This window comes from Molossus molossus, unplaced genomic scaffold (genome assembly GCF_014108415.1).
Source record: "Molossus molossus isolate mMolMol1 unplaced genomic scaffold, mMolMol1.p scaffold_m16_p_9, whole genome shotgun sequence".
Lineage (NCBI taxonomy): Eukaryota > Metazoa > Chordata > Mammalia > Chiroptera > Molossidae > Molossus > Molossus molossus.
Window position 1 is genome coordinate 49,531,386 of NW_023425403.1, and position 18,433 is coordinate 49,549,818.

Sequence of the window (18,433 nt, forward strand, 5' to 3'; positions counted from 1 at the left end):
ATAAAATAAAATAAATAAAAAAGGGGTAGATGTGTTGAATATTGGTTTCTAGATAAAGAAGATTGAGATACACTTGATCTAAATCTGTGTTTTGTTTTGTTTTTGTGTACATGCCCCTAGTGGGAACCGAACCCGGGACTCTCTGGTCCTCAGGCCGACGCTCCAACCGTTGAGCCAAACCAGTCCGGCTAGGGCCTGTTTTTGTGTGTTTTTTTTTTTATCTCAACAATTTATAACTATAATCTTGCAGCTAAGTTAGTGTGAACCTTCTGTCCACTTGACTTCCTAAATTATATTTTTCCTTGATGATATGCAAACAAGTTGAATCCAGATAACCATAGATAAAATAGATCTAAATCATCAGTGAAAGTAGAGTGCCATAAAGATATTAAAGATTCTTTTAGAGGGTTTCAGGAGAAGGCTTCTACATGACAGAGCAATCAGACCTGGACTCACTGAAATCCTTCAGGACCCCACACCAACAGTTTGCAGTGTGATATTTTACTGATCAGCAATCCAGAGTCTCCAGGACAGCTAAGTAAAACTCTGGTTATTGTGATGTACATGGCCACCTCCTGAGGATTCTGGTCTCACAGTTAAAGGAGATTGTGTGTGTATGTGTAGATGAGTGTATAGGAAAAAATACTTAGTAATACAAGGAAGTAGCAGTTTAGAAGAAAAACGTATTGTGGAGAGTCAGGATTGATAAAGAAACAAGAGATGTGTTACTAACTTGCTTAAATCCAAACCTGTATACCAGTATGTATGTGATTGAGGATTTTAGTATACAGGCATCTGTAAACAAAAAAGTAACTACATGTTTATAGAGTTGAAGGTTGTTGTAAGCCCTGGCCGGTTTGGCTCAGCAGTTAGAGCGTCAACCCGTGGACCAGAGTCTTGGGTTCAATTCTGGTCAAGGGCACGTACCTCAGTTGCAGTTCACCCACAGCCCTGGTCGGGGTCATGCGGGAGGCAACCAGTCAATGTATATCTCTCATATCAATGTTTTTCTCTCTCTCCCTCCCTTCTCCCAGCTCTATCTGAAGATAAATGGAAGAATATCCTTGGGTGAGGATTTAAAAAAAAAAAAGCCTGGCTGGTGTGGCTCAGTGGTTGAGTGTTGATCTCTGCATCAAGAGGTCGCCGGTTCAATTCCCGGTCAGGGCATATGCCCAGGTTGTGGGCCCAGTCCCCAGTGAGGGGCATATAGGAGGCAGCCAGTCGATGTTCTCTCTCATCGATGTTTCTTTCTCTCTTCCTCTCCATTCCTCTATCCCTAAAAAATCAATAAAGAAAAAAAGAAAAAAAGAATTACTTAGGGCCAGCTAGTGTGGCTCAATGGATTAAGTGTTGTTCCATGAATTGAGAGGTCCTGGTTTGAGTCCCTGGGTTTCTGGCTCGATCCCCAGTGGGGGGCATGCAGGAGGCATCCCAGTTTCTCTCACATCGATGTTTCTACCTCTCTCTCTCTCTAAAAAAATCAGTAAAACGTGAACAACAACAAAGAGTTACTTAGGAGTTTTTAAATGATCTCTTCCATTTCTCTTATCTGTATTATCAGAGGTGAATAATCATCAGGAAGAGGTCTAAGGGCTTTAAATATGTCATTGAACTTGCCCTGGCCAGTTTGGCTCAGCGGTTGGAGCGTCGGCCTGCGGTCTGGAGAGAACCGGGTTTGGTTCCCGCTAGGGGCATGTGCCTCGGTTGCAGTTTGTCCCTGGCCCTGGTTGGTCGTGCGGGTGGTGGCCACTCGATGTGTCTCTTTCACGTCAATGTTTCTCTCTCTCTCTCCCTCCCATTCTATCTGAACAAAAAATGGAAAGAAGTCCTCGGGTGGGATAAAAAAAAAAATGTCATTGAACTTAATCATCACGCCAGCTGCCAAGTATGTTGAGGACACGATAGTAGTATGGATGGTGTGATGCAGAGATATTTACTCATGATTCTCAGATTTTGAGGTTGTGCTGTGCTTTTTCTGTATTATGGTTTTATACTTTGTTTTAGTAATGTTTGTTGAAGTTGGTCCTACTTAATAGAGAATCATCAGAATAGCAATTTGATCTTTAACAAAAAGTCTCCTAAGGGACTAGATCATTCTTTCTTTTCTCTGTTCCTCATTAATGAGTTGATAGTCCCAAGGAAAGGTTTTTAGCTGCATTCTTTTAGCCTATACATGTAATTTCTTGCCTAGGAAGATCCCTGCCATTCAGTGGGCCAAAGACTTTTAAGCACCCAAAAATGATTATATCCAAATGTTTGATAAGCATGAAACTATGCACATAAGTAATCAGGTTGACAAAAGTTAAAACTATAATAAGATATTACTACCCATATACCAAAATGCCTACAATGAAAAATACTGACAGCATTAAGTATTGGATACAGAGCATTGTTGGTGGAATGTTTAAATTTGGAGAACAATTGGATATTAAGTACTACAATGAAGAGACTCAGATTCTACTCCTAGGTTGAAATACATGTTCCTGTGCACAGAAGACAGAGATAAGAATGTTCATAGTAGCATTATTTTCATAACTCCAAATTATAACAACCCAAATGTTCAGCATCTGTCAAATGGAAAAATTAGTTGTGTAGATGTACAATGAAATGCTTTTCCCAGTCAAAATCATATAGGAAGACACATGCAACAACATTGGTGAATCTCGTGTATATAATGTTAAGTGAAAAAAGCCAGACATGAAAGAATTCATACTGTATATGATTCCATTTATATGAATTTCAAAAGCAGACCAAACAAATAAAATGTTTAGGAATTTATGCTTAGGTGATAAAAGTTTTTGGTGTTTTGCAGGAACACAGAAGGAGGGAAGGCTGGGGAGAGCCTCCAGGATGCTGGCAAATTCTATTATTGACCTAGGTGCTAATTACTCTAGTGTTTGTTCTGTGATAATTTATTAAGCTGTATATTTTTGTTTTATCTTTGTATCTATAATGGTCTCAATAGAAAACAGATGACATACTTAGAATAATTCAAGGAGGGCTTATTTATAAGGATCTAATGACAAAAGAATGTAACCTAAGGACAAAAAGGGAATCTTTGGCAGGATGCTTAACTTTATTGCACCCACTACCATCAAGCCCAAAGAGATCAAGGAAGGGAGAGGTTACTAGAGCCTAGAAGGAGGGACCCCTGTAGAGTCCGCTACCTTGAGAACTGTAGTGACTTTCTGTTGAGAGGCAATAAGCCTGAGGTAACCTTGCAGAAGGGAACCTGGGAAATAAATACCCTGGCCTCAGGCCCCTCCTCACCTAAACCACCTCTGAGCTCCCTTTAGCAGAACTCAGTGGAAAACAGAGAGCCCGTGAGCCTTTGGATGGAGTCTTTACTCTCAGCCTCTGAAACAGAGCAGGGTGGAGAAAAGAGAAGCAGCAAATAGATTGTCTCACGTGCTACACTTTTCTGTATGTGTTACATTTCATATTCATAAAGGTTTTTAAAAAAATGTACTTTGGACTTTGAGTTTGCAAAAACTGGGTTTGAGTGTAGCTCTGCTTCTAGTAAACTGTTTCCAGGAGTAATTTTTTTAAAACACTGAGTCTCAGTTCTATGAATCGTCGCATTTCTTATAGCTTGTGTAAAACATGTTTTAGATACCATATATTATTTTTCTTTTTCTCTCTCCTGCCTAATAGGTCCTCTTTTTCCTTTGCACCACATTTAAATTTTTCCTGGGAATTTTTTAACTGGGAATGGAAGCTCTGTCTATGCCACTAATTAATGACCTGAGTTATCTTTTCTAAAAAGTTAGTTCATTCCTTTGATCGCCATTACCCCCAATTCAAAGAAATAGGAAGATGGACAAGGCTTTCCTGAAGAGTCTCCCACTCTCGGCATTGTCCATTTCTAAGCAACTGTTCTCATTGCAGTGCATGTCTTATCTTTGTCTCTCGGAATTTTTGTAGGACTGGAGATGAGAGAGATAGGATGGGACTTGGGACTCTGTGCCCTCACAGCCTTTGCATGAAAATCTTAATATATTCAGGAATCATTTAGTGAAACCTCATCCCAGGGAGCCTTGAATGTGTGTGTTGGTGTTTGGGGCTTATTCTTTTATTTATTTTTTTAATTTTTTATTTTTTGGTACGTTCCCCTAGCAGACACCGAACCCAGGACTCTCTGGTCCGCAGGCCAACGCTCCAGCCACTGAGCCAAACCGGCCAGGGCTGTTTGGGGCTTATTCTAAACTCAAAGTACCCAAGCCCTGAGGGAGTCCCATTAGTTACTAGTCTTTGCCTCCTTTCATGTATTTTATTGTGCTGTTTTTCTTTTGTGTGTATGTTTTTACCTTATTTTTAATTTACCTTTAAGTCAATTCATTCATCTTAATGTGTTTGATTAAGGCATTTATCCATTTCTAGTAGTATTAGATTGCTTCATCTAATTTGCCTATCTACTTTTAACTCTTTTCCCTTTAACCATTACTTTGATATATGTATAGCAAGTAGGAAGTGCAATAGGAAGTGTAACTGGGCTAGGTCCAGAATTGCCCACTTGTAGTCACTTGATCTCCCACAACTCTCCCAGGAGAGCTGTCATTCTCGGAGACATTATAATCAGCCTGCAGAGGAAAATATAAAAATCGTGCAGGGTTTTTGTTTTGTTGGTAGTAAAACTGCACTGATCAGAGTTACTCAGAACTGTCTATCAGGACTCTCCCTCTTATGCTTAAAAATTAATCTAGCACCAGTCGAATTTTTTCAGCGATGTTATCTTCTTATTGACATAAATTTTCATATGGACATTCTTCATGAGAAGTTTATAACTTTTGGTTTACACAGCTTTACCAGAAGCAAGTCACATGGTCTAAATAGAATCTTAACGGAAAAGGGAAGGAAGTAGGTAGTACCACCCTCAGAGACCTGCAGGGCAACCTGCTGGTGTGTTTGGGTGGAGGGACACATGCTTGGGCTGCCTCATCCTGACTCTAGTATAGGATTTATTTTTCTAATGTTAATGTCATTTTGTACTTAGGATCAGTAATCATAGGTTTTTAGAACTGGGAGTTAGAGGTATCTGTGACATCTGTCTTTTACAGTTGTGTTGTTATTAGTCCCTTGATTGTATTCTCATCTCTCATATTATTTTTTGAATTTTGTGTCTGTCTTGTTAACAAGGACCCAACATATACATCTTCATATATTTCAGTGTTCCCAGCATAGTACTTCACACGCAGTAAGGCCTCAATAAATAGGCTTATTGATTTGACTAGTGTTGATGAGTTTCTTTTTCTGTAAGAAAGAAAGCTATGTCCTGCTGGTTTGGCTGAGTGGTTGAGCGTCGACCCATGCACCAAGAGGTCGTCAGTTCAATTCCTGGTCAGAGCACATGCCCAGGTTGTGGGCCTGGTCCCCAATGGGGGCATGCAGGAGGTGGCCAATTGATGTTCTCTCTCATCAATGTTTCTCTTTCTCTCTCATTCTCTAAAATCAATAAAGGGGGGAATAAAAAACACAAAACAAAACATGAGGATGATAAAAATAACAGCAAGTACCATTTATTTGGAAGAAAAAAGAAAAGAAAAAAAAGGAAAGCTATGCCATGTCCCAAAAAATGAATGCATAATGTTTCTAGGAAGATATGATCATAAAGATATCAAGCAGAAGAAAGACAAAAAAGAGACAGATTAGGGTTGGTCAAGTAGAGGCCCAGAGTGAAAGTGTTTGGGCAGATGAACAATTGTTGCACAGTTTATTTGATGTAGGAGAACTACACTGTTAATTAAGCATGAAATAGTTTTAGATTGTTCATGTGTTGTCTAGTTTTCTCATACAGGTTGACATTGCAAGGCTGTTTTGACATGATATGTGCTTTTACTGCCATCTACAGATGACTAGCCTGTATTGGAACTCTTCACCTTGACCTGATTTGAAGTCTTGTTGAGACTGAAATAAATTAAAAAACAAAACAAAAACAAAAAAACCCCTAATGATTAGTGGAAGATAATAAAATATTTAATGTTACTTTCTAAATATTTCTATATTATATAATACATATGTCCTCATTCTGCTAAGACATTTCGGCTGTAGAGCATTTTTACCTTCATTGGACGCAGACTTTTTTTTTTAGGAAATCATTTTTCTCTGTAGCACTGTGTATTCCTGGACTATGTGTTCTTGAGAAGATTCCACTTTAAATATTATTTGTGCCTATTATTCTACTAAGGGGTAAATATCAAGGTGACCATGAAACAAATTTGGTATGATTTAAACTTTTTTTTTAATGTGATAAAATATACAATATAAAAATTACTGTCTTAACCATTTTTAAGTGTATATAGTTTAGTAGTGTTAAGTATATTCACATTGTTGGGCAACCAGTCTCCAGACTTTCCTCTTTCTTTTTTTTTTTTTTATCCTCACCCGAGGACATTTTCCAATTTTTTTGTTCAGGTAGAGTGGGAGGGAGAGAGAGGAACAGAGAGAGAGAGAGAGAGAGAAACATCGATGTGAAAGGAACACATAGAGTGGCTGCCACCCGCACGACCAACCAGGGCCGGGGACAAACAGCAACCGAGGTACATGCCCTTAGCGGGAACTGAACCCGGGTCTCTCGGGACCGCAGGTCGACGCTCTAACCGCTGAGCCAAACCGGCCAGGGCCAGACTTTCCTCTTTCTAAACTGAAAGTCCATACTCATTAAACAACAGCTCCTCATCACCCACCTCCTTCCAGCCCCTGGCACCCACCATTCTACTTTCTGTTTCTGTGAATTGGATTGCTCTAGATACCTCATGTAAGTAGGATCATAATTATTTGCCCTTTCTGATTGGCTTTCAGTTAGCATAATATCCTCAAGGTTCATCTATGCTATAGCATGTGTCAGAATTTCCTTCCTTTTTAAGGCTGAATAATATTTAGATATAGATATAAAATATTTATATATTTTATCCATTCATCTGCTGATGGACACTTGGATTATTTCCACCTTTTTGCTATTGTGACTAATGCTGCTATGAACATCTGTATATAAATATCTCTCTGAGACCCTGCTTTCCATTCTTTTGTGTATATACCCAGAAGTGGAATTGCTGGATCATGGGGTAGTTCTGTTTTTAATTTTGAAGCACCACCATATGATTTTCCTTAGTGATTGAACTATTTTTCATTCCCACCAGCAATATACAAGGATTCTAGTTCTTTATATTTTCTGGATAATAACCTCATATAAGATAAATGATTTACAAATATTTTCTCTTATTCCAAAGGTTACTTTTTGACTCTGATTATGTCCTTTGATATACAGAAGTATTTTGGCATGGTTTTAGGTTCATACATTTATCATATTTTCATGATAAGGTAAATTGAAAAGCTTTGAATTTTTATTATTATTTTTTATCCTCACCCGAGGACATTTTTTGATATTTTGTTCAGATAGAGTGGGAGGGAGAAAGAGAGAAACATTGACGTGAAAAGGACACATCGAGTGGTTGCCACCCACGTGACCCAACCAGGGCTGGGAACAAACTGCAACCGAGGTACGTGCCCCTCGTGGGAACTGAACCTGGGTCTCTCTGGACTGCAGGCCGACGCTCTAACCGCTGAGCCAACCGGCCAGGGCAAGCTTTAAATTTTTAAATGTTAGGGTGGAATAAAATAGATTTTTCTCAGTAAAATTCAAGTCTCTATTAGGGACCTTTCCAGTGACTTAACTTAATCTGAAGAGTATTTATTTAGCTCCAGTCCTCAACACTTTCCTTCATTCAGGATGATGTAAAATAGGACAGGCAGACAGGCAGAAACAAACTCTATTCAATAATCAGCTCACAGCCTTCCACTTACTAATATTTCTTTCTTATGCTCTGAAAATTGTTTGTCTCTTTTATTACAATAATATGAAATGAAAGGATAACATTTACCTTTTTATAGTATTTTTGTTCCCTACTTGTTCTGGTTACTATTTATCAGTGCTTACTTTGGAAACAGCGTGTTTGCTCATCAAATTTGCAAATCATAGCTTGTTTGCTCATCAAATTTGCAAGTTACAAAAGCTCAGAGGGTGTTTTAGTAATGGTAGAAGCTAAGCTCTATAACAAGGAAATCCTGAACACAAGTGGCTCAAAGAACACAGATGTCTGTTTCTCTTTTGTAACATCCCTGGTGGGTAGGCAGTCTGTGTCCTAGGAATTCATCAAAGGATGGAGCTGGTGGGGCACCCCTGTCATCCTCAACTTGTGCCCGCCAGGGTGGCTCCCATTGTTTCAATTCCAACCAACATGGAGGAATTAGAAGGGAAGGGTAAGACAAGGAACTGCTTTTTCACCAGTGCTTTGAAAGTTGTAAATTTCATTCTTGCTTATACACCATTGGCAAGTACCTGGTCATGTGGACACAATTAATTTTAGGGGAGCCTGGGTAACAATTCTTAGCAAGGCAGCCAGATCTCTGGAGATAAGGAGAAATGGATTTGGGGGGACTGCTAGCAGTCGCCTTTAAAGAGCAATAACTATAACCAGTTAGCTGGTTTAGCAGGCTAGAGTTATGGGCTCCACAGTCAACTCATAAAACACTGAAGAGAGAGAGCATTGAATCTTTCTCTTTAGTCTAAAAAATCAACTATGGAGACACTGAATGGCAGAATTGTTTTGGCAGTCGTGTGTTTGGAAAAGCCAAGGGAAGCCTGTGAAGTGGCATCATGATGTGAATGCCTGTTAACACTGATGTGCTTGTGGATGCCATAAATAGTACTGCAGGGCAACAAGCATGGCTCTGGTGAACCTCATTGGCATCAGGAAGGAAAAGGAATGCAGGCCTGCCGAGTGAGAAACAGTTGAGAGAGCAGGCAGTGGATATCCTGGAGAGGAGAAGATGAGGCAGGAGAACAGCCTTCAACTATTGAAGGGGTTGCTTTAGGAAAGAGAAATTAAAAATTGTGGGGTAGGGGTTGCCTGGCCAAGGATGAATTAAGACTACAGAGAGATGCTACAGGAAGTTATTGGGTTTGGTAAGGATTAACTCTGTGACACTCACTGTCTCAAGGCAAAGTGATTCCCTGGAGAAGTGCTGAATTTCAGACACTGAAGAGAGGCAAGCAGTGGCTGCGAAAGCACTGGACAGGGATGTTGTCCAGGAAATCCACATATTGGGTAGGTAGCAGGAATGGAATTCCCGTGAAAGTCCTTTAACCCCTGAGAATCTCTGATTCTTTCCTCTTCTTTAGTACTCTGGGATTCACTTGCAGGCTTAGAGAACTAGAGAAGTTAATGAGTCCAGCAGATTTTCCAAGGAAGTTCTGTGCAGCCCAGTTTCAGTACAGCACAACTTATTCTCCAGTTGTTTAAAATAACAAGGACAAAGGGTAGGAGATCTTTCTTTCTTACAGCTGTGTAGTATTCCGTTGTGTAAATGAAACACAGCTTTTTTATCCACTCATCTACTTAGGGACACTTGGGTTGTCTCCAGATCTTAGCTATTGTAAATAGTGCTGCTGTGAACATAGGGGTGCGTGTATTCTTCCTGACTGGTGTTTTAGGCTTCTTAGTATATATCCCTAGAAGTGGAATCACTGGGTCAAATGGCAGTTCAGTTTTTAATTTTTTTGAGGAAACACCATAGTGTTTTCCATAGTGGCTGCACCAGTCTGCATTCCCACCAGCAGTGGGACAATGTAGAGGGACCTGGAGAGTATTGTGCTAAGCAAAATAAGCCAATCAGAAAAAAACAAATATTGCATGACCTCACTTATTTGTGGAATATAATGAACAAAGTAAGCTGATGAACAAAATAGATCCAGAGACATGGATGTAGGAAAGAGACCGACAAATCTCAGAGGGAAGGGGGTTTGGGGGTCAGGAAGAGATAAACCAAAGAACTTATGTGCATAGATACATAACCAGTGGACACAGACAACAGTATGGTGAAGGCGGCGGTAGCAGGGAGCAGTGGGAGCGGGAAGGACATCTATAATAAAAAATAAATTAAGTATTAAAAAATAAATAACAAGGACATAAGTGTCCATCGATGGATGAATGGATAAAGAAAATGTGGTATACAGTAGGCCTTCGTTTATCGCAGTTAATCAGTTCTAGACTCTACTGCGATAAATGCATTTCCACGAAGTGTGATTCTTTATAAATGGAATATTTTCGCAGTTAGAGCATAGAAAACCTGTTTATGACCTTCTAAATATGTTTTTTAACATTATTTGAGCCCTCTAGACATGCAACAACAGCCTTTAGTCACCATTACACTCGTATTACCCAATGTATTAGACAAAATAAGAGAAAATAAGACAGATGTTACAAATATTATTATTGTACATTAATTACACACACACACACACACACACTCTTCTTTCTTTTTTTTTTTTTATCCTCACCCGAGGATATTTTTCCATTTTTTGTACAGATAGAGTGGGAGGGAGAGAGAGGAAGGGAGAGAGAGAGAGAGAAACATCGACGTGAAGGGACACATCGAGTGGCTGCCACCCGCACGACCAACCAGGGCCGGGGACAAACTGCAACTGAAGTACGTGCCCTTAGCGGGAACCGAACCCGGGTCTCTCCAGACCGTAGGCCGACGCTCTAACCGCTGAGCCAAACCGGCCAGGGCCACACACTCTTCTTACACACAACCACTAACCTATGAAAATAGGGCAACTTGTTCGATGATGAAGTGATGAAGATGAAGAAATGTACTTCACAGCAAAGAAGAGCAAGGTTACTGCTCCTCTGAAGGCACGACCTCAGTAGGAGAGTCTGCAGGTGGTGCAGTATCTTCAGCAGGTGTGTCGTCGTCTTCCCCTGAAGGAGCACTAGGAGGAGGCAGTGGGTGTCTGGGTACACGGCTGAAGGACATCGTGATAGGCAGTTGCTGGCGCTGTCTTTTCATATGCGTGATGAGGCTTTTGTAGGGTTCTATTGCTCCATCAAGTGCATTCCAGAACTGCAATGCATGCATCATTTATGGGTCTCATTCACCAATCATTTCCTGTACTACCTTAATAGTTCTCACGACTTGTAAGAGATACTCAAGTGTAAGGCCAACCTCCCCCTCCTGACCCCGAGGAACCTTTGGCTGCTTTTCTTCCTCCTCACTCCCAGTCTTAGTCATCTCCACCAGATCCTCCTCAGTTAAGGACACCTGTTCTTGATGATACTCATCCTCCTCAAGGATCTTCTGGAACGTGTTGTTCACATAGTCCTCTGTGGTAGGCTGGTCAGCAGAGGCAGCTTCTCCGTGGAGAATGACACTCCAGATGATACCTCTTCTGGGACTTCTCAAACCTACCCTTGCTTGCTGTGAAATCCATGAACATTGCAGAAGAGGGTCCTGGTTGAGGTTTGTCCACCATAAAGCCCTGATAGAGCTGCCTCGCCTTCTGGATGACCAGCGAATCCAGGGGAGTGTTTTTCTTGCAGCTGTCGCTAATCCAAAAGGCTAGGGAAGACTCCGTTTTCACTATGAACATATTACGACTTGTCACGACGCGCTTTGCTTCCTTGTTGAAAGAGACAGTAGCTATTGCATGGATGTTCTTTTCATCTTTACGAATGGAGCGAACCGTAGACTCATTCAAGTCGTAGTGGTGGGCAACCTCCGTGATTTTCTTGCTATCTTTGATCATATCCAAGAGTTTCACGTTTTCCTGGATGGTAAGCATCTTCCTCCGGTGCTTAGTTTCATCATCAGAAGGTTTAGAAGAAGCAGCATGTTTAGGAGCCATTGTGGGGCTTAGATAAAAGTTCTCAGAAATTGCAAACACAGAGCAAAGATGCTTCCGATGCGTAGTGATGTAGAAGCGTGTATGAGAGAAATGAACTTGCATGAGATTGAGCCAATCAGTGGCCAGGATAGGAAGAGAATAGGATAGCCAATCAGTGAACAGCACGCTCTGATTGGCTTGATTTCACCACACCCAATTTTTTGAAAAAAGTTATTGCCCACATATAAGGAGTGGTCGAGTGTTAAAGGATTTGCAGGAGTGCTTGAATACATAGGCCTACAGTCCATACGTACAATAATTTTCATTTTAATTGTAATACAGGGGTGTATAATTGACTCAGACAACTGAGTGCGTGCTGTATCATTTTCACTGTCTCGGTCAACTTTTTAATGAATATATTTGAAAAATAGTGACAGAGTGAAGCCACAAAAGTCGAAGTGCGAAATGGTGAGGGACAACTGTATATATAAAGTGTGAGATATATATAGGGTGTCCCTAAATATATATGTACATAACTTTGAATAACTATAAAGCCAGTGTTTATTCAAATACATTTCATTTTCAAAATGTAATAAAATCTACAGATACACTGTATATATATATTTTTTGGGGGATACCCTGTATGTGTGTGTGTGTGTGTGTGTATGTATATATATATATATATATATATATATATATATACATACATATACATACTCAATGGAATATTTAGCCTTAAAAAATGAAGGAAAGGACTTCCGGTCAAGATGGCAGCATAGGTAAACGCAGTATCGAGTCCTCCAACAACCACATCCAAGTTACAACTAAACTACAGAACAACCATCATTCAAAACCGCCTGAAATCAAGCTGAATGGAAGTCCTACAACTACGGAATTAAAGAAGCTACATGGAGACTGGTAGGAGGGGCAGCGGCGAGAAGGCGGTGAGATGGGCTGGTCCCACACCTACATGTGGTGGATAAAAATCAGGAGGACACCTCGGCTGGGAAGTTCCTTCCTGAGGACTGAGGGGTCCCCGTCCCACACCAGGTGCCCCGCTTAGGGTTCCAGTGCCAGGAAGAGAAGTCCCCATAACTTCTGGCTGGAAAAACCAGCAGGAACTGAGGCTCAGGGAGGCTGACACGGCTGGAGCCCCAGGCAGCTCCTTAAAGGGCCCGCGCACGGACTTATTGGACTCTCTCCCTCTAAGCTTGGAGGGAAGGCAGCTCAAGGGGCACCAGAGACATACAGGGAAGAACTGAGCTGTTTGGCACTGGAGCGAGGGCTGGAGAGGGGGCTTTCTCCGGGACAAACGTGCTGTCAGAGGCCTTTGTTCCTTTGGTGAGCCCTTCCCTGGGGCGGCAGACAGCCACCATATCTGGGACTCCAGCAACCTGGCTCACACTGGTAGCCCCGCCCTGGTGACTCCCTGAGGCCCCGCCCTGCCCCGCCCAACTTTCAGGCCCACCCAAGCTGTTGCCACTTGCTTAACCATAGGATTGGCCTGTCTTGGATCCTGCTTCAGGTTTTTCCCAAATTCTTTCAAACGAGCAGCATCTGGTCTCAGCGAGCCCCATACCTCTCATTAAGTAATACACTGAAACAAACACAGGGAGGCAGCCAAAATGAGGAGACAAAGAAACAGGTCCCAAATGAAAGAACAGAACAAAACCCCAAGAAAAGAACTAAGCGAAATGGAGATAAGTAACCTAACAGATTATTCTGAGTTCAAAACCCTGCTTATAAGGATTGTCAATGAACTTAGTGAAAACCTCAGTGAACTTAGTGAGGGCCTCAAGAGCATAAAAAAGGACCAGTCAGAAATCATGGATGCATAGTTAGAATGCTCAAGGACATGTCAGAAATGATCGATGCACAGTTAGAAACGAAGGAGGCTTTAACTGAAATAAAGAATAATTTACAAAGATTCAATAGTAGAGTAGGTAAGGCCAAGAAGCAAACCATCGATTTGGAATATAAGGAAGCAAAAAACGCCCAATCAAAACAGCAAAAAGAAGAAGGAGTCCAAAAAAATGAGGAGAGTGTAAGGAGCCTCTGGGACAACTTCAAGCGTGCCAACATTCGCATCTTGGGGGTGCCAGAAGGAGAAGAGCGAGAACAGGAAATCGAAAACCTGTTTGAAACAATAATGGCATAAAACTTTCCTAACTTGGTGAAGGAAGGAAACATACAAGTCCAGGAAGCACAGAGAGTCCCAAACAAGATGAACCCCAAGAGGTCCACACCAAGACACATCATCATCAAAATGCAAAAGGTTCAGGACAGAGAGAGAATCTTAAAAGCAATAAGAGAAAGGCAGCTAATTACCTACAAGGGAGTTCCCATAAGGCTGTCAGCTGATTTCTCAAAAGAAACTTTGCAGGCCAGAAGGGAGTGGCAAGAAATATTCAGAGTGATGAAAAGCAAGAACCTACAACCAAGATTACTCTGTCCTGCAAAGCTGTCATTTAGAATCGATGGCCATATAAAGACTTTCCCAGACAAGAAAAAGTTAAAGGAATTCATCACCACCAAACTGTTACTATATGAAATGTTGAAGGGTCTTTTTGAAGAAAAAGATAAAATATATGAACAAACAAAATGGCAATGAATACATATCTATCGACAATGGAATCTACAAACAAAATGAACAGGTAGAACAGAAACATTCTCATAGATACAGAGAACATTTTGTTGGTTGCCAGTTGGGAGGGGGTTTGGGGGAATGGGTGAAAAAGGTGAAGGGAATAAGAAGTACAAATTCATTGCTAGACTGAAAAACCTCAAAGGGAAAGGGGTTGGGGGTGGTGGGAAGAAATAAACCAAAGAACTTATATGCATAATCAATGGACGCAGACAAGTGTGGGAAAAGGCGGGAGGGGGGCGGGAGTGGGGAGGAGGGGGTCAATGGGGGAAAAATGTGGAACATCTGTAATACATTCTACATTCAACAATAAAGATTAAAAAAAAAAAAATGAAGGAAAGCTTGGCCAGTGTGACTCAGTGGTTGAGCATCGATCCATGCACCAAGAGGTCGCTGATTCGATTCCTGGTCAGGACACTTGTCCAGGTTGTGGGCCAAACCCCCGGTGAGGGGCATGTAGGAGGCATCCAATTGATGTTCTCTCTCATTGATGTTTCTATCTCACTCTCCCTGTCCCTTCCTTTCCCTCTCTCAAAATAAAGAAAGAAGAAAAAAAAAGAAGGAAATACTGCCATTTGCAACAACATTGATGGACCTTAAAAGCATTATGCTAAATAAAATAAGTAATACAGAGAAAGACAAATGCTTTGTGAGCTCACTTATATGGGAAATCTTAAAAACAAAATAAAGAACAAAACCAAGCTTTTAGATGCAGAGAACAGATTGGTGGTGGTCAGAAGTAGGGAGGTGGGTGAAATGGGTGAAGGGGGTCAAAAGGTATAAACTTCCAGTTATAAAATAAAAATAACTCCTGGGGATGTAATGTACAGCATAGTAACCATAATAATACTATATTGCATATTTGAAAGATGCTAAGAAAATAGATCTTAAAAGTTCTCACCCTAGCCGGATTTGTTCAATGGTTAGAATGTCAGCCTGAGGTTCGATACCAGTCAAGGGCACATACATCAGTTGCGGTTCATCCCTGGCCCTGGTCGGGTCGTACGGGAGGCAACCAGTCGATGTTGCTCTATCTTATTGATGTTTTTTTCTGTCTCTCTCGCTCCCTCCCTCCCATTCTATCTGATAATAAGTAGAAAAATATCCTCAGGTGAGGAATTAAAACAAAAAAAAGACTTATTGTGGTGATCATTTTACAATATATACAAATAACGGATCATTATGTTACCTAAAACTAATATAATGTTTTAAGCCAATTTACATCATATAAATTAAAATAACTAGGACATAATTCACTGCAATGTATTATTATGCTGGCAAACAATTTGTAAAATGAAGAAACTTAATTTTTCTACATAATATAAATGATTGACTTTGCTTTCTTATGAGCAAATAATACTGTAAAATCTTTCATGTATATACTTCCAGAAAATACTTAATAAATACTTAAAGAGGAGCAGAATGAAAAAATTCTTTACAACTTTTAAATAAGGATAAAATGATAAGACTTAAATAATGAAACATTTATAAAGTAAAATATTCAAAATAATATTTTTTTAAGATATATATATAACTAACAATTCTTATAGATCTTTAATATGGACTATTTAAACTCCATGGCTGTTTTTCCCTTTCTGAAGAGGCATGTCAGCTATTCAATAAGATTTGCCTGCAATCACACTGTGAACCTCGAGATGGCAGCATTAGGCAGAACTTGATGAAGGCTGTGAATTTATTACTAAGAAAGTTATTAAATGGGGCTCAAACAATGAAATAGTTTAGTAATAAAATGACTAAGACGTATTACAGTTTATACAAACTGCTTTAACAGTTTGGATACCTTGTGACTATTTTTATAGTATGTATACTGTAGTTAGAATTTAAAACTGATGTTATGTGTGTTTATTTTTTACTAAACCACCTGACAAAGTATTTAAGACACCATTGGTAAAACAATTGTGAAATTTCTATATGTAAACCTAAGAATAATTTTAGGTTCTGGTTATGTGTGGGCTCAATACAGCACAATTCCAAAAATACATTTATGCAAGGTGAGACATATAACCTACTTTGTCCTAATAGTAGTAACCTTAAGGGAAAAAAAAATACTGTTATCTGAAAATTATTGGGCTAACCAAAGAAAATTATTAGCAGAGATTTTTGTTAAAAAGGTATAATAATATTGTTTTAGCTTTTTTCTCTCTGGAGTCTTGTGTAAGACACAAGCTTTATTTTTACCAGAATGCACATGTATGTTAATCAGAAAATTGGAATCTAGCAGAGGTGGCTATTATAATACCATGCTATAGTCATCAGCTTTTTTGTTCCCAAATAATGTACCTTAGCTCATTCTAGGGCACAGATAGAGTGGTAGATTTTAATACGTACTTTTAGCATTTCTATATCAATAGCAAAAGGAATACACATCAAAGATAAACCAATAAACTGAGTAAGTAGGAGACAAGACTTTGTACTCAGACACACAGTTATATAGAAATTGATGGTTGATGGCGTAGACATACATATGAGTTCTAAGGAAGGATAAAAATAAGGAACAGGAAGCTGAACTATGAAAGGTGATTTTTACCATACTGTCTGTCTACTTTTAATAACTTATGAAATGTTCTAATGCTTTATAGTAAATTATTTATTGAATAGTCAGTTTTAGTCAGTTTTTTTAGGAAAAGAAGGAAGAATTTCCACATTGAGGAAAGGAATATTTTAACATTCCCTTTTATAAGGTAAGCACACTCAGTAAATGTTTCACTGTGTATGCATGTATAAATGAATGAGAAAATTCTATCTCATATTTTACAAGAATGATCAGCTCTCTCTGATTTCCTCTCTCTTCATTCAACAATTTTTTTCTTTTTATCCTCACCTGAGGACATTTTTCCATTTTTTGTTCAGATAGAATGGGAGGGAGAGAGAAGAAGATAGAGATAGAGAGAGAAACATCGATGTGAAAGGGACACATCAAGTGGCTGCCATCCGCACAATCCCACCAGGGCTGGGGACAAACTGCAACCGAGGTATGCGCCCTTAGTGGAAACCGAACCCGGGTCTCTCTGGACCGCAGGCTGATGCTCTAACCGCTGAGCAAAACTGGCTAGGGCCATTCAACAAATATTTATTGAGCACCTGCTTTATGTTAGATACTGGTCTGTGCTCTAAGGATCCTGCTCTGATTAAAACAGACACAATCTTTCTTATTGAATTTACATTATAATTGGGGGTGGAAGGCAGTAAACAAGGTAATATAATATTTAGTAAGTCAGATGATGATATATGTTGTATAAAAATAAGTCAACCAATCAGCCAACCAACCAGCCAGCCAGCCAGTCAGCCATGGAAGGGAGTACCCAGGCATGAGTGGGGTTGCAGTTTTAAGAAGTATGGTCAAGGAATGGCCTCAGTAAGTAGGTGACATTTGAACAGAGACCTGAAGTAGTCAAGGAGTGAACCATGTGGTGGTCTGGGGGAAGTGTATTTCAGGTGTAAGGAGCTGCTAGTGCAAGACCCTAGTGCAACTGTATAACAAACAGAGTGAGCCAGCGGGGAAGAGTAGGAGATGAAGTCAGGAAGGTAAGAGAAGTCACAGTGCCTTAAGGGCAGTGGAGAGCCATTCATGGTTCTTTGAGAGATGGAGATACATTGTTCTACAGTATTTTTTTCACTATAGTTTCTTTCCATTTAAAAAAAGTATGTAATCATTCTACACATTGTTTTATTCTTTTTTTTTAAATTGACCTTTAGAGAGAGAGAAAGGGAGAGGGAGAGAGAGAGAGAAACATCGATGAGAGAGAACATTGATTGTCTGCCTCCTGCATGCCCCCCACTGGAGATTTGGCCCACAATCTGGGCATGTGCCCTGACCGGAAATCGAACCAGTGACCTCTTGGTACCTGGGTCAATGCCCAACCACTGAGCCACACCGGCCGGGCAACATTGTTCTATTCTAGTTCTCAGATTATCAAATTTTCCTTCAGGGCAGTCTATTGCCTCTTGTTGTGATTTTATTCATTCATTCATTCAGTTTTTAATCCTCACATGAGGATATTTTTCCATTTTATCCTCAGATAGAGTGGGGGGGGGGGAGACAGAAAGAGAGAAAGAGAAACAGAAATATCGACATGAGAGAGACATATTGATTGGTTGCCTCCCAC

At 40.1% G+C, this 18,433-nt stretch overlaps 1 protein-coding gene across 2 annotated transcripts in view; it reads left to right on the forward strand.

Moving 5' to 3' along the window:
- Nucleotides 1-18,433, forward strand: part of UBAC2 (UBA domain containing 2) — a 190,279-nt gene that overhangs the window by 37,533 nt on the left and 134,313 nt on the right. The window contains exon 5 of one of the 2 annotated variants that reach the window (XM_036249572.1): nucleotides 16,949-17,008. The exons of the other annotated variant lie outside the window; for it this stretch is intronic. Within the exon in view, the coding sequence (XP_036105465.1) occupies nucleotides 16,949-17,008 (60 nt within the window). The remainder of the gene's footprint in view (nucleotides 1-16,948; nucleotides 17,009-18,433) is intronic. 2 annotated transcript variants of the gene reach the window in all.